Source organism: Labrus bergylta, chromosome 8 (assembly GCF_963930695.1).
Source record: "Labrus bergylta chromosome 8, fLabBer1.1, whole genome shotgun sequence".
NCBI lineage: Eukaryota > Metazoa > Chordata > Actinopteri > Labriformes > Labridae > Labrus > Labrus bergylta.
In genome coordinates this window covers 20,488,722-20,501,414 of record NC_089202.1, presented here as the reverse complement: position 1 = coordinate 20,501,414, position 12,693 = coordinate 20,488,722, and the positions used below count along the sequence as shown (strand labels likewise).

General features: G+C 40.4%; 1 protein-coding gene across 2 annotated transcripts in view; it reads right to left on the bottom strand.

Annotated features, from left to right (window-relative positions):
* The window catches only part of gabbr1a (gamma-aminobutyric acid (GABA) B receptor, 1a), a 94,791-nt gene that overhangs the window by 17,506 nt on the left and 64,592 nt on the right, over positions 1 to 12,693 (bottom strand). For both annotated transcript variants that reach the window (XM_020644513.3, XM_020644514.3), the window contains 2 exons: positions 5,026 to 5,176; positions 1 to 73 (listed from right to left, as the gene is read on the bottom strand). The exon at positions 1 to 73 is cut by the window's left edge and continues 60 nt beyond it. In XM_020644513.3, the coding sequence (XP_020500169.1) occupies positions 1 to 73; positions 5,026 to 5,176 (224 nt within the window). The remainder of the gene's footprint in view (positions 74 to 5,025; positions 5,177 to 12,693) is intronic.

Below are 12,693 nucleotides of genomic sequence, written 5' to 3'. Positions count from 1 at the left end.
CACTGCAGCCAGAGCCATCATGCAGCCCACCGCTGTCATGTTGTTCAGGTACGGCTGGGAGTTCTGGATGTAGCTGAAAGAGAGGGACGGATTCACACAGGGACACACACACACACACACACACACACACACACACACACACACACAAAGACAGAGAACACACACGTTTAGAAAAACACGGGTAATTATGAGTTTCTGCTTAAAGGTACAATTTGTGAATTTGTCTGTGTGCTGGTGTTTTTTCTGTCACTTAGATATGTCATCAACTGATGTTAATTGCCCTCCTGATGTTTTTTAAAAATAAAAAAATATATTTTATTCTTCCCCTGGTTAAGACAGTCTGCCAGTTTTCTGACACACTACTAAACAAAAGGTCCAAATATGGAACACTGGTCCCCCCGGGGGATCTCCTCAAACGTGTGACTGACAGTCATTAGCTTAATTAGTGTGAAGTCATTACACTAATGACTATCACGGGTGAAACATCCACTTGTTAAACATTTTATGGGTTATATTGCAAGTACAGTTGAAACATTGGCTTGCTCCAGCTTCTTGACAAGTAAAAAGGTTTGAACATTTTCTTTTGTCATTTCTGGGAGAAGATAAAGAGTCTTTGGAGATTAATAGGACTTTCACACTTGCAGAAATCTCCTGAAACACTCCTGATATTCCCAGGAGGAGCTGTATGTATGTGTGAACACAAACAGACGCATTTTTCACTAGGCCTTTACCCGGAGTTTCTCCTGCCAGTACCTCTAGCCTGTAGCCTAGTGGTAAAGGCGCCCGCACCATGTACAGAGGATTAAGTCCTGGAAAGTGTGTGGCCCGGGTTTGAATCCAACTTCCCTTTTCTGCATGTAACTCCCCAATCTCTCTCTCCCGGATTTCTGAGTCCATCCACTGTCCTGTCTCTAAATGAAGGCATAAAAAGCCCAAAAATAAATATATACAGTATATGATTAAACGCTAGTATTGAAATGTCCTCAACACTCCATATTTGACCTGTGTGTTCAACATAATCTGCACCCACTGACTGAAGCTCGTCCTGCAGCAGTATATATGCTACCGTTGAGCTGCCCTTTTATTGCCCTGAGGCCACAATACTTATTTAGCGTACAGCCTCACACTCATGCTGCCTGCATACAAACACACATAAACGTACACACACACACACACACACACACACACACACACACACACACACACACACACACACACTGGCCCCAATCCAACCTTTGATACCTCTGAAAGCCTTTAATGCTGTTACACACCATGAATATATGATGTATACCGCGCAGCAGGAGTCTTCGTTCTGATGTGAGGGTCTGCTTTCTTCCCTTGTTAGGCACCATGTCTTGCGGACGCTTTGAATTATGGGCAATGGAGGCTATTATGAGAGGGGAAATGCATCTCTTTCTGTAGGTTTTGGGGGTTTTCCTGAAAACTTGTAGGATTTTTTTTTTTTTTTTCTAAAACACCCTCTGCTCCTCCTCATCCTCCAGGTTATCCCACATTTCAAAACGAAACACCATGACAACCGTATTTTACAGACAATTTTGCACCTAATAGGAGCTAAGTGTACAATTTAAGTTATATCTTCTGTTGGAACTATCTCAGCTAAGTTGTTAGTAGAGAGTAAGCTCTGTCCTAAGTCAAAACTTCCATCCAAACAAGACTGTGTTAGAACTTATGCAAAGCTGGTGCAACCAGGTACTGGTTCTTTGGCTGCTTCCTGACACCCAAATTGTGATGTCAGAGTGGGATTCTGGTTAAAAAGAAAATACCCTCTCCTCCCCTGGTATCTCCACCCATGGACTCCACCCCCAGCCTAGAGCAAAACTTTTGAGCAGTTCCACCATTTTTATTCTCGCTACAGAGGAGTGATCTCTACCAGGAAAACTCAGAGGGGGCTCACTGTATTTAAAGAGACACACACACCAAAACGGAGCGTTCTGAGAGAGCTGGTTTATACAGAGTCACAAACCTCCTCTGGTGCCTGATTCATGTTATATTTTGACCAAAGCTCAGCACAGATGTTTCATTTAGACCACAGGGGACTGTTTGAAAAGGTGCAACAGGTGTATAATACGTCCTCTTCAAATCATTTGTTTTAAAATCGTGCATTACAGCTGCTTTAATTGGTTTTGTAGTGTTTCAGTCTGAAGATTGTGATTGTGTTAGGATCCTCTTGTTCTAAACGTGAACTGGTTATGTATTTTGTCTCCTAACAAGACAGCTGGTAGCAAACTTGTTTTGTAAAAACAGCTTACCAAATACATTTGATTTGATTTGATCTGACTCAGAGTGTTTTGGCTGCAGAGAGCAGCCGTCGGTGAAACTCTGTTTGAAATATAATCAAAGCTGGAAGAGGGCCTAACTGGCACATTGGAGCCAGCCCGAGATCCCCAAAGGAACAAACCGCTCCAGCTTTCCCCAAAAACTCTTGATAAGCTTGTGGACTTATGGGACTTTAAATCACTTTGACTCAGGTCAAACATAAAAATACGATGTTTAAAGACTTCAGAGATATGCTTCAACGGGTTCACAGACATGTATTAAGCTTAGAAATCCGAGATCAAAAGACATTTTTTAAGTCTATTTGCATTTGGTTTGGGGCTACGCTTAAACTGCGACAATGGAGGCAGCTGCTGGATCCAGAAAAAGCCACACCCAAATCGCTAACTTTGTAGTCCCAAAACTCAAAACCCAGCTGTGCCGTTCGGCGTTTACAGGAACCTCAAAAGAGAGACGGATCTCTTTTGAAAAAAGAAATAATCTTTTTCCCTCTCTCTCGTATCCTTAAAACCCTCGTACTCACACAAGAGAGAGCAACAGTGTGCTGCGTCTGAACAGCTCTGCTGGAGCAGATGGAGGTTATTACATGAAATCATTTCACCACTCAGAGCCAATGCAGCTCCTTAAACAGGTGACCTTCATGTAACCAAAGCATGTTTTCAACCTCTGACGCCCACTTAAATTCATCTATCAGTTCTCATTATTGTCAGCCTTTTAAAAAAAAATCCTTTTAACAATGACCTCCTTCCGCGGAGGACAACTTTATTTTACAATTATCCCAAATATGGCACATCCATAATGCCTCTTGGAAGGACAAACATGAAGAGAGAAAAAGCCAAACAACAACAGTCCAATATTTCACTTGAGCAGATGGCTTTGAGTTTAAGCGTCGTAACTCTCAGGGAAACACATTATTAGTATTATTCTCTTTCATATTCAGAGATTCTTATAAAGATGGTTTGGTGATGAAAATGTTGAGCACACTTTGCCTGGGAGCTCCTGAGCTCTCTTGTCTTGTAGGTTCCTCTGGATCGTTGGTGGGGAAACCCAGCACGGTTTTGGTAGATGGCGGTACATCATGAGTCTGGTTCTGCTCGAGGTTTCTTCCTCTTAAAAGGACGTTTTTTTTCTTGCCACTGTAACTTTTCTAAAAGTTGCTTAGTGCTCATGAAGGATTAATGTTGGGTCTTTGTAATACAACAATGAGTCAGGTATTTTTACCTGCTCTTTTTTAAAGTGTCTTGTGATAACGTTTGTTATAAATTAGTGCTCTACAAATAAAGTTTGATTGATTGATTGATATACGGACACTGTAAACAGCCACTTGAAAGTTGTCCGCTGGTGTCGTCTCAACCACCGCCTGACACAACCCACAACCACGGCCGACCTCATTCATGCACCGCCTGCTCCGACCTCCACCTCAGCGGTAACGAAGTGTGGACAACAGGAACGAGTGGAATACAAAGGAGAAATCCTTCCTGCATATTCAGTTCAGTTCAGTTCAATTTATTGCCATTCGTAGCATGAAAACCACATTGGAAAACATTTGCAAGAGGTAGACAGTACAACTGGACATGGACACAGGACAGTGAGTTTAAAAAACAGGTAATATAAATATAAATAAAAAGGAAGAAGAAAAACAGAGTCAGTAAGGCCACATGAGAAACATGGCCGTGAATCATGCAGGTTTGCTCAGCCCATATGCTCTTTTTGTAAAGCGTCTCGAGAGAACTCTTGTTATGACTTGGCACTATACAAATAATGATTGATTGATTTAGAGCTCCTTCAGAAGCACTGACCCCAATATTTAAGGACTAAAAAAAAAAGTCTCAAACAACCAACTAATAACGAGATATGCAATAAGTCAGTCTCCACAGGAGAAGCAATTTGAATAACTATGACGGGGTAGCTCTGCTCTTCTGCAGCGAGGACGTGGACGAGTGAAGGGTCAGATCAGTCTGTGAACGCCTCCTGCTGCTTCAAACATGTTGTGTCGCTCCGTCCAAGTCACTTTGTTTACTAAATGTTTTTCTTATTGACAGAGTCGAGGCCAGTAAAAGCACATGTCTTTATGAAAACAACGCGAGCACACCATGAGGAGATATTCACTGAAACCGACTAAAGTGTACCAGATTATGATCACACACCCCATCTTTAATTGAATTATAATATATATATATAACATTTATATATAACAAATTCTGCATCTAGAAAACACCAAATAACATACAAATATTCTTTATAAATCTTAAAGTCCGAGAGTGTGCCATTAAATGTCTTCTCCTGTCCAACCAACAATATTGAAAAGTCAAAGTTTACTTCAATATAAATCTAGTAAAGTGGAAACTAGCAATGGACTAGCGGTTAGGTCGCGCCCCATGTACGGAGGCTATGGTCCTCCGGGCGTGCAGCTCGGGTTCGAGTTTGACCTATTGCTCCTTCCCTGCATGTCATTCTCTGTCCCAATTTCCTACTCTATCCACTCAAAAAAAGGTAAACCCAACAAAACATATTTTAAAAATAGTAAAGTGGAAACTGTAAAATCTCAGAGGTTTAAATAATGTCATGTCTGCTGAAAGAGTCTTTTTTTCTTTATCATATTGATTAACAGGCTTAACTGATGCAGCTTGAATAATTACATCATGAGGATAACAGTAATCCTTCAATGGCAAGCCTGCAAATGAGATGTTAGAGCAGGACTTCATTCTCTTTCAGCGTTAGCAGACTCACCGGACGTTGCCGTTGTAGATGTTGAAGGTTAGACAGACGATGCCGAGCAGGATGCCGAGTCCAGCGAAGACGGACACGGCTGCAAACAGCTTCTGAGACAAGAAGCGGTACTCTATAATCACCACGGTCCGATCAGCCGGAGGGCCAGCGCCTGAACAGAGGGAGGAAGATAGAAATAAATTCAAGCGAGAGAATGGTTCTGAACCCAGAAAAAAATCTCCTAGAGAAACACTATCTCAGTATGTTCCTTTTTTCATAATCTGTCGGCTCTGCAAAGATCTTCTTAAAGGTAGTGAATGCAGTTCTGGAGAAAGTTTCTGGATTTTTTAAAACTCTGCAGCCTGGATTTGCAGAGTCCAATTTCTTACGAGGAGATTTTTTTCTTCTTCTTCTTGCCACTAAAAAAAGTAAATTAGAAAATCTTAGGGATTGGACCGTTGGCATCCCAAAACAAGACGATTTCTCCTGGAAACCTTTTCTGATCGTTTTTCTAAAAGTGATTAACTGATAAGTTGACTTGTAGAGAAAATAGTTTCGAGATGAACTGATAATGAACATAAACTTTAGCTTGAGCCCGACTGTCTTTCCTCCTTCTATTTCTAGCACCACACTGGCACAAGGGCAATCAATACTAGACAAGAGTATCAGAAAGTTTTGCAGTTGAACTTTTCATTAAACCAGGGAAGTATTGCTGAGGGGCAGGCTGCACTTACACCCACACAGTTATACATGCTCACTGAGACCTTTCTGTAGGCCACCCGGCAACTCTTCTGGAGCAGTTTGGGGTTAAAGTGCTTTGCTGGAGGGCAGCTCAGCAGCAGGAATGAGGGGGGGACAAATAATGTTGTTTCACTTTCCTTCCCCAGGTTCATGTTTCCAAAGCAACAATTGGCTCACTTCTCAACAATGACTAGAGGATTCTCTGGAGCAGCTGCTGCACAGTCTGACCCGGAGTGCGAAAAGTTGAAAAAAAAAAGTAGAAATTACTGCAATTCAAATGAAACTCCTCCTAACTTTTTCTGATGACTGGGTCAATGAAGCCCTCGGAGACTGAAGTAGATCTTTAGAGTCGGACTTATTCATGCAATATCTGCTCAGCGCTGTTCACAGAGACTCCTGCAGCTGTGGTTCAATGTACATCAGTGAGTAGCCACAGAGTTATACAGCATTGCATTGAAAGTGCCAAATAAAGTTAACTATCAATATTCACTTTCTTTCATCCACTTCACTAAAGAGAAGATAAAAGTTCAATTCTGGTGCCATTAAAGTATAAAAACAGTAACGCGAAAGTGTATCAGATATACCTGAAATAAACAAGTTTATTCAAGTATTAAGAGGATGGAGGTTAAATTCAAAGAAACAGTGACTATAAGGATAAATAAAAGTATTATAAGTTAAGTCAAAGAGTAAGCTAAGTACAACAGTAATGACATTAATAACAGCAGTGTCAGCAGCTCAGACACAGAATCAGGCTCTGTTTATGAAAGCTGTGAAATGTACAATTTAATTTTTAAATCAAAAATCATTTAAAAAGCTACAGACACAAAAACAGCCTGTTCTGAGCAGGGCTGAAAAAGAGGGGTTAAATGTTTTATATAATGTGACCTTGAGTCCGTCATAAAGTTAGAATTTGATAAGGAAAGCAGTACTTCATTTGATATGAAAGTCATGCTCCATTATTCCTGTGAAGGAGTCACTTCCACTAGAGGTTTGTCCTCTCCGTCTTTCCGTCGTTTTACTACGACGTTAAAGAGGCAGGGAGTGGATTAAATGTTGTTTAAACATCAATATCTCTCACTTAAATTGAGGTGAAGAAACTGCAGGCGTTCAGCCAAGGTCAGAGAGCAGGTTGTGAAGCTGGGCTGTTAGATCTCCACCTTTATGAGCTTGAAAGGGAATAACGATACAAACATCTTCAACACCAACTTTGTTAAAACTGCTACATGATGTTATAGATTTTAAAATGTTGGAAAATCAAACCCCGTCCTCCAACACCTTCCCAGCGGCGGAGGCCCTCTCTGTAACGCCTTTTCAAAGCGACTGTGTGCAGAGGTGAGAAAGGAGCCAGGGATTCAACTTCTCTCCCTGTCGCTATTTTTTTCATTCCTGACACGACTATTTCTGTCACTTTTCACAGGAACAACAGAGCACAAAACTGTGAATGTTTTCCAGGAGAAGCTGTCAGAAAATTTGTGCCGCTCTGTCCGTATTTTTAAACTCTGACGTGTCTCCTTCTTCTGTAAAACAGATGTTTTTTTTTTCACTCCCATCTTCTAGTATGGAAGCATAGAACAATTATAAAACCTTTCCACTTGGTTCCATGAAAAAATGTTGTTTAACTCTTTAAAACAATATAATAACTTAATATATAATACAAATATATATTAAGGCAGATATTTGCACATGCATGACAAAGATACATTTCTGACTGCATGAAAAACTAGCGACAAACTATGAACCATCCAGACCGTTCAGGTGGTTTCTACGCTCCGTATATCAATAACAAACTCAGAGAACTGCAGGTCTGCTGAAACTCTCATCTCTTTTAAATCGAGGTTTAAGACTCACCTGGTTACCATCTTCTAGTCATTAAACTGTTTTAATACATTTATTTTAAACTTGAACTCTACACTGTAACCTTGACAATTCTTCATATAACTATTTTTATATTTTAGCTTTTTTTTTACTGCTTTTATTCCTTAATTTAAATTAATTTAATTTAAATTATTTTGTTTATTTATTATTATTTTTTTTTACATATTTTCAGATTGAATCTTCTCTCTGATTGTGAATTGTTTGTTTTAGACACTTTTTAATTTTCTATTTTAATGTTTCATTTTCTTCTGTCAGATTCAGATTCAGATTCTTTATTGTCCCACAAGGGGAAATTTGCGTTGTCATGATGCTCTTGACGTATTGCGTGAAGCACTTTGCTGTATATAATAAACTTGCCTAGCCGTATAAAAGTAGACAGTTCATAGCTTTCAGTTACGTGACTGGCACAGAGGCCTGGAGGTCACAAAGACTGAATATAAGCTTTAAAGATAAACTGCATGTTTTGGGCACACAAGTCCCTCATACAGCATACAGACCTATACCAGTTTATATATAGTTAGGGAGTCCTTCCCCTCACAGAGCAATCAGGTTAAAATCTGCTTAAACTATGCATGGCTTTATGTATTTTTGATGTGGCTGGGTCAGTAATGCTTCCCTTTAGGAGGTGAAGACAAACACATTCCTCATCATCAAAGCATAAGTGAGTGCTAATGAGCTAGCATCAGCTAGTTAATGTTACCTAACGATAATATGAGGATCAGTGTCAGCTGTCACTTTCGGTCAGCGTTCTGGGGCAGTAATGTGAGTCTAAAGGCTGTAACAAAGTTAAACACAATATTTTATGGCAGGATTAGGAGAAGTCCGTTATTTTGTTCCCTCAAGGGACAACGGAGCGTCTAACAGCATTAATCCACAATCTCTTCCTCTCTGTGGGCTTTCTTTATTTTCAGATGAGATTCTCTAAAAGACCAACCCGAGCTTGTCTCCTCGGCCGTTAGAGAACCAACTTTTGTGTTCATTCAGAGATGTAGAGTCAGGGTTTAAAAAGTGTGTGTTAATACTAACTACCTCATTAATCATGCTCGTGCAGCTATAGGGCAGATTGAGGAGAGGGGCAGATGGACGGGGACGCTCCTTTCACCCTCAACAGCTTCTGACTCTCCGTCTGCAGGAACATGGGACTGCTCGCAGGTCTGTGTGTGCGTGTGTGTTAACTTCTGTGTGTGCATATGCCAAGGTTGACTGTCTTTATGCTGTATGCACGTAGGGATGACTGAATATGCTGCAGCGTATTCTACTCATGTAGCGTGAAAGGGAGTGTTTCTGTGAGCATACAGTATAACGTGAGCGTGCGACCGTATCAGAGTGTGTGTGTGTGTGTGTGTGTATGTGTGTGTGTGTGTGTGTGTGTGTGTGTGTGTGTGTGTGTGTGTGTGTGTGTGAGAGAGCAAGCAGAGCAGGAGTGTCAGAGCTGCGTGAAGCTGATGTGTCAGATGTCAGAAGAAAGTGTCAGTGTCGCCCCCTCGGGGGTCGCAGGGTGTCAAAACGCCCATCATGCTCTGTTTAGAAACTTGTCACCGCCGTCACACAGCCGACGTGTCTCTGGTGTTGTCTGCCTGCAGTGCTCACCGAGTAAGATTCAAGTTTTCAAAGACGATTCCATACCACACAGAATGAAATTTCATGATCACAGCAGATGAGGAAAAAACATGATGGAGAAACATGAACGACTTATTGATATTAATGATGCGTTCCTATTCAGTATTTAACAGTAAGTAAAAAAAAAGGATATAACTATCTGAACTAATTGAACCCTGACCTCGATAAGCAGCAGCGATTGTATGCAAAGACAACACACAACAACAAGACAAGACAAGACAACAACTTCCTTCCTGCTGCAGTCAGACTGTTTAACCAAGCCTGCTCCCAGTAGATCACAAAACACACACACACAACCAGACAATTCACTCTGACATTGTGCAATAATAATGTTATATTAATGTTATATTATATTTACCAAATCCACTTTGTTCAATAACGTGTTATACTTTATGTGCACTGTGTGCATGTCTGTGTTACACGGAATATTCTGACAACATTTTTGTCAAAACTGCAGCTCAGCTGATCTATTTTTTTTCATTTTTCATTTTTTTAAATCAATTTTTAGTATCTATCTATTTTTTTTGTACATTCTTATTATTTTTTTATTTATTTAAATTATACTGTGTTCACTTTCTGTTTGCAATCTTTGCTCTTTGCTGCTGTAACACTGTAAATTTCCCCATTGTGGGATACATAAAGGATTATCTTATATCTTAACTATGAATACTTTTCAAATGTTCCTGAAATCAGCTCGTTGCCTCCAGCATCTGTAGTCAGCCGTTGGTTACAGCTCTGTCTCCTGTGCACACAATACAGCATCACAACAAACCCTCTTTAAGTTTCATACATCTCCCTACTGCCTGCATCAAATACAAAAACAGTCTACATCCAACATCACTGGGACCAGTTTCACCCCAACTGGTATGATAGGAGCTGTTGCATCGACAGAGAAAGCTCATATTTAAGTTTCTAAAGATTGATACTTTGAATCTATGTCGTCGTGATCAATCAATATAAATATGGACACAATCCATTCAAAATTAAAAATCCGTTTTACAATATATATTCTAATACTCTTTTTTTTAAAGAGAGCAGAGCATGTCAGTAGCTGAATAAGGGGTTGTGTACAGACCTGGTGGAAGCGAGTAAAGATTTCAAAAGTCTAGCAGCGTTGTAGAGGCGAGGTGAGCGGAAAACGGACAAAACAAAATCAGTGTGAAAAAACTGAAAGAGACTTTATTCTCTGTATTCTTTACATCTGCAGCTTTGTTATACATGTTCTCGTCCTTTAAACGGGGACTTTCAGCCTCTCTGCTCCGGCTGTCGGTTTGTTGCTCGTAATGGGAGAACTAAACGCTAAAGAAACCCTGAATGGCTCCCGCTGGCGGCGTATGAATGGAATTAGTTACTTCTGATGATCACTTTACAGAGCAGCCTCTGCCATCAGTGTGTGAATGTGTAGGTGTGACTTGCGGTGTAAAAGCTCTTTGAGTAGTCAGAAGACTAGAAAAGAGCTTTACAAGCTCAAGTCCATTTAACATGTAGTTCTTAGTATAAGACATTGACGTGCAAATTCCATCATATCTACCACACTGAGTACATGAGAGTCTCGTCAGCATGCAGAACACATGTTGATGTGTTGAACAGTGACACAAATGTGCAGTGACTCTGACTTGTCACATATGGGTTTGAAAAGTGTGACACATGTCAGATCTGCAACATGCTCTCACCAAATCCAGTTAAGGGAAGCACAAAGAGAGCAGACATGAAACTAGAACCTTTCTCTTCTATCATTCAATCAAATGGCTTTAAATGTAATTCATGTTTTTACTCATGTAAAGAGCTACAGATACAGATACTGTACAGCCTGGTAGCAGAGTGTAAATCTACAGTATGTTGTCTGGCTCTCTTCGTGTGTTTAGTTTATTATAGCAAAGAATCAAACAAGAGATCCGAGTGTTACCCCCGACAACCACATCAAAACATGACATTCTTCCACTTTTTACCATTTAAAAAAGTCACTGCTACAGTCAGAGGAAAAATGTCAAAGCAAGACCTTGAAAGGCTTTTTATTTCCAGGACATTAGATAACTGTAAGGGTCTCTTTTCAAAACAAGCTGCTCAGCAACTTACAAGCTTATTCAAAGAGCAGCTGCATGACTCCTGATGAGGACTAAGACATAAGGCCACATTACTCCACAGCTAAGAATCCTTCACTGCAGTGTTACCACCTGATTTCATCTCAAATGTTCTCCGCCTGTGTGTAAGACTCCCTGCGGCTTAGCGTCCAAATACATCTCTGTTTGTGACATATGACCCATCGGTGACCCTGAGGACATCTGGGGGCCGGGCTGCTGGCCGTCCACAGACTTAGAACAAAACAAGGTGAAGCAGCGTTTTGTTGTCATGCAGCTCAGAGACCTGGAATAATCTCCCAGATGATGTTAGCGTAGCCACAGCTCTGACCACCTTTTTTGACACTGCCGTCTTTACCCTCTGAGGAAGCAAACTTTTATTTCAATAATTCAACGAATTGTGAGGCTTAATGTAAATGTCTGTATGTTGTTTTATTACTCTGTAATATATCAGAAAATAACGCTGCGTTGCCTTTACTGTACATGTATATTTGGAGTTTCTGGGTAAAGTAGTCAGAAAGTTTTCAGCCGGAGCACCAATAGCATAGCGGTTATGTTGCGCACCCCACACACAGAGGCTAAAGTCTGCATCGTAGCAGCTGTGGGTTGGAATCCGACCTCTGCCCTTTACTGTAGGTAATCATCCCCCCCCCTAACATTTCCTGTTTTTCTTCATAATAACCTATAATATTATTTTAGGGAGATAAATATTATAGGTTTTTTTTTTTTTTTGTAAAAACCTCTACTTGTGCTTCTATTGAATGAGGTTTCAATTTGTATTTTAATTGATTTAATGTTATTTAGGTACCACTTATAAACATTCACTCTTGTATTGTGTCTATTAAATTAATTTATGTAACTGTTTTTGTTCACAATTTCACTTTGTCAAGCACTTGTCTGACAAATTATTTTCACAATGAATACTCTTTATCTGAAGCACAACAAAAAGCATCTAAACACCTTGAAGGTGTAATGTCGAGCCGTTCATTTTTATGAATGAATTAAGACTTAATTCTGTGTGTGCATTTGTGTGTTTGTGTAAATTCATATGAACCATTTCAACCCCCGTCCTTCATAAAAGAATCAGGACAGGATGTTGCCATGGAGACCCAGCTCTATAACAGTTGCCACAGCGATAAGGAGGAGAGCGGAGCTGAAGTGGTTGTTAGGGCGACCGAGAAGAGAGTGAGAAAGTGAGGCAGGGAGGCGCCTCGTAAACATGCAGGAAAACAAGCGGAGGGGTTAATATGCGGACCCCTGAGTGTGCTCCACCCTGTCAGTGTGAAGCAAATCAAGCATAAAAAAAAACAACTTTCCAAAAGTGAGTCAGCTCCAGAAAACAGGAAATTACTAATTTCCTTCCAACAAGAAGATG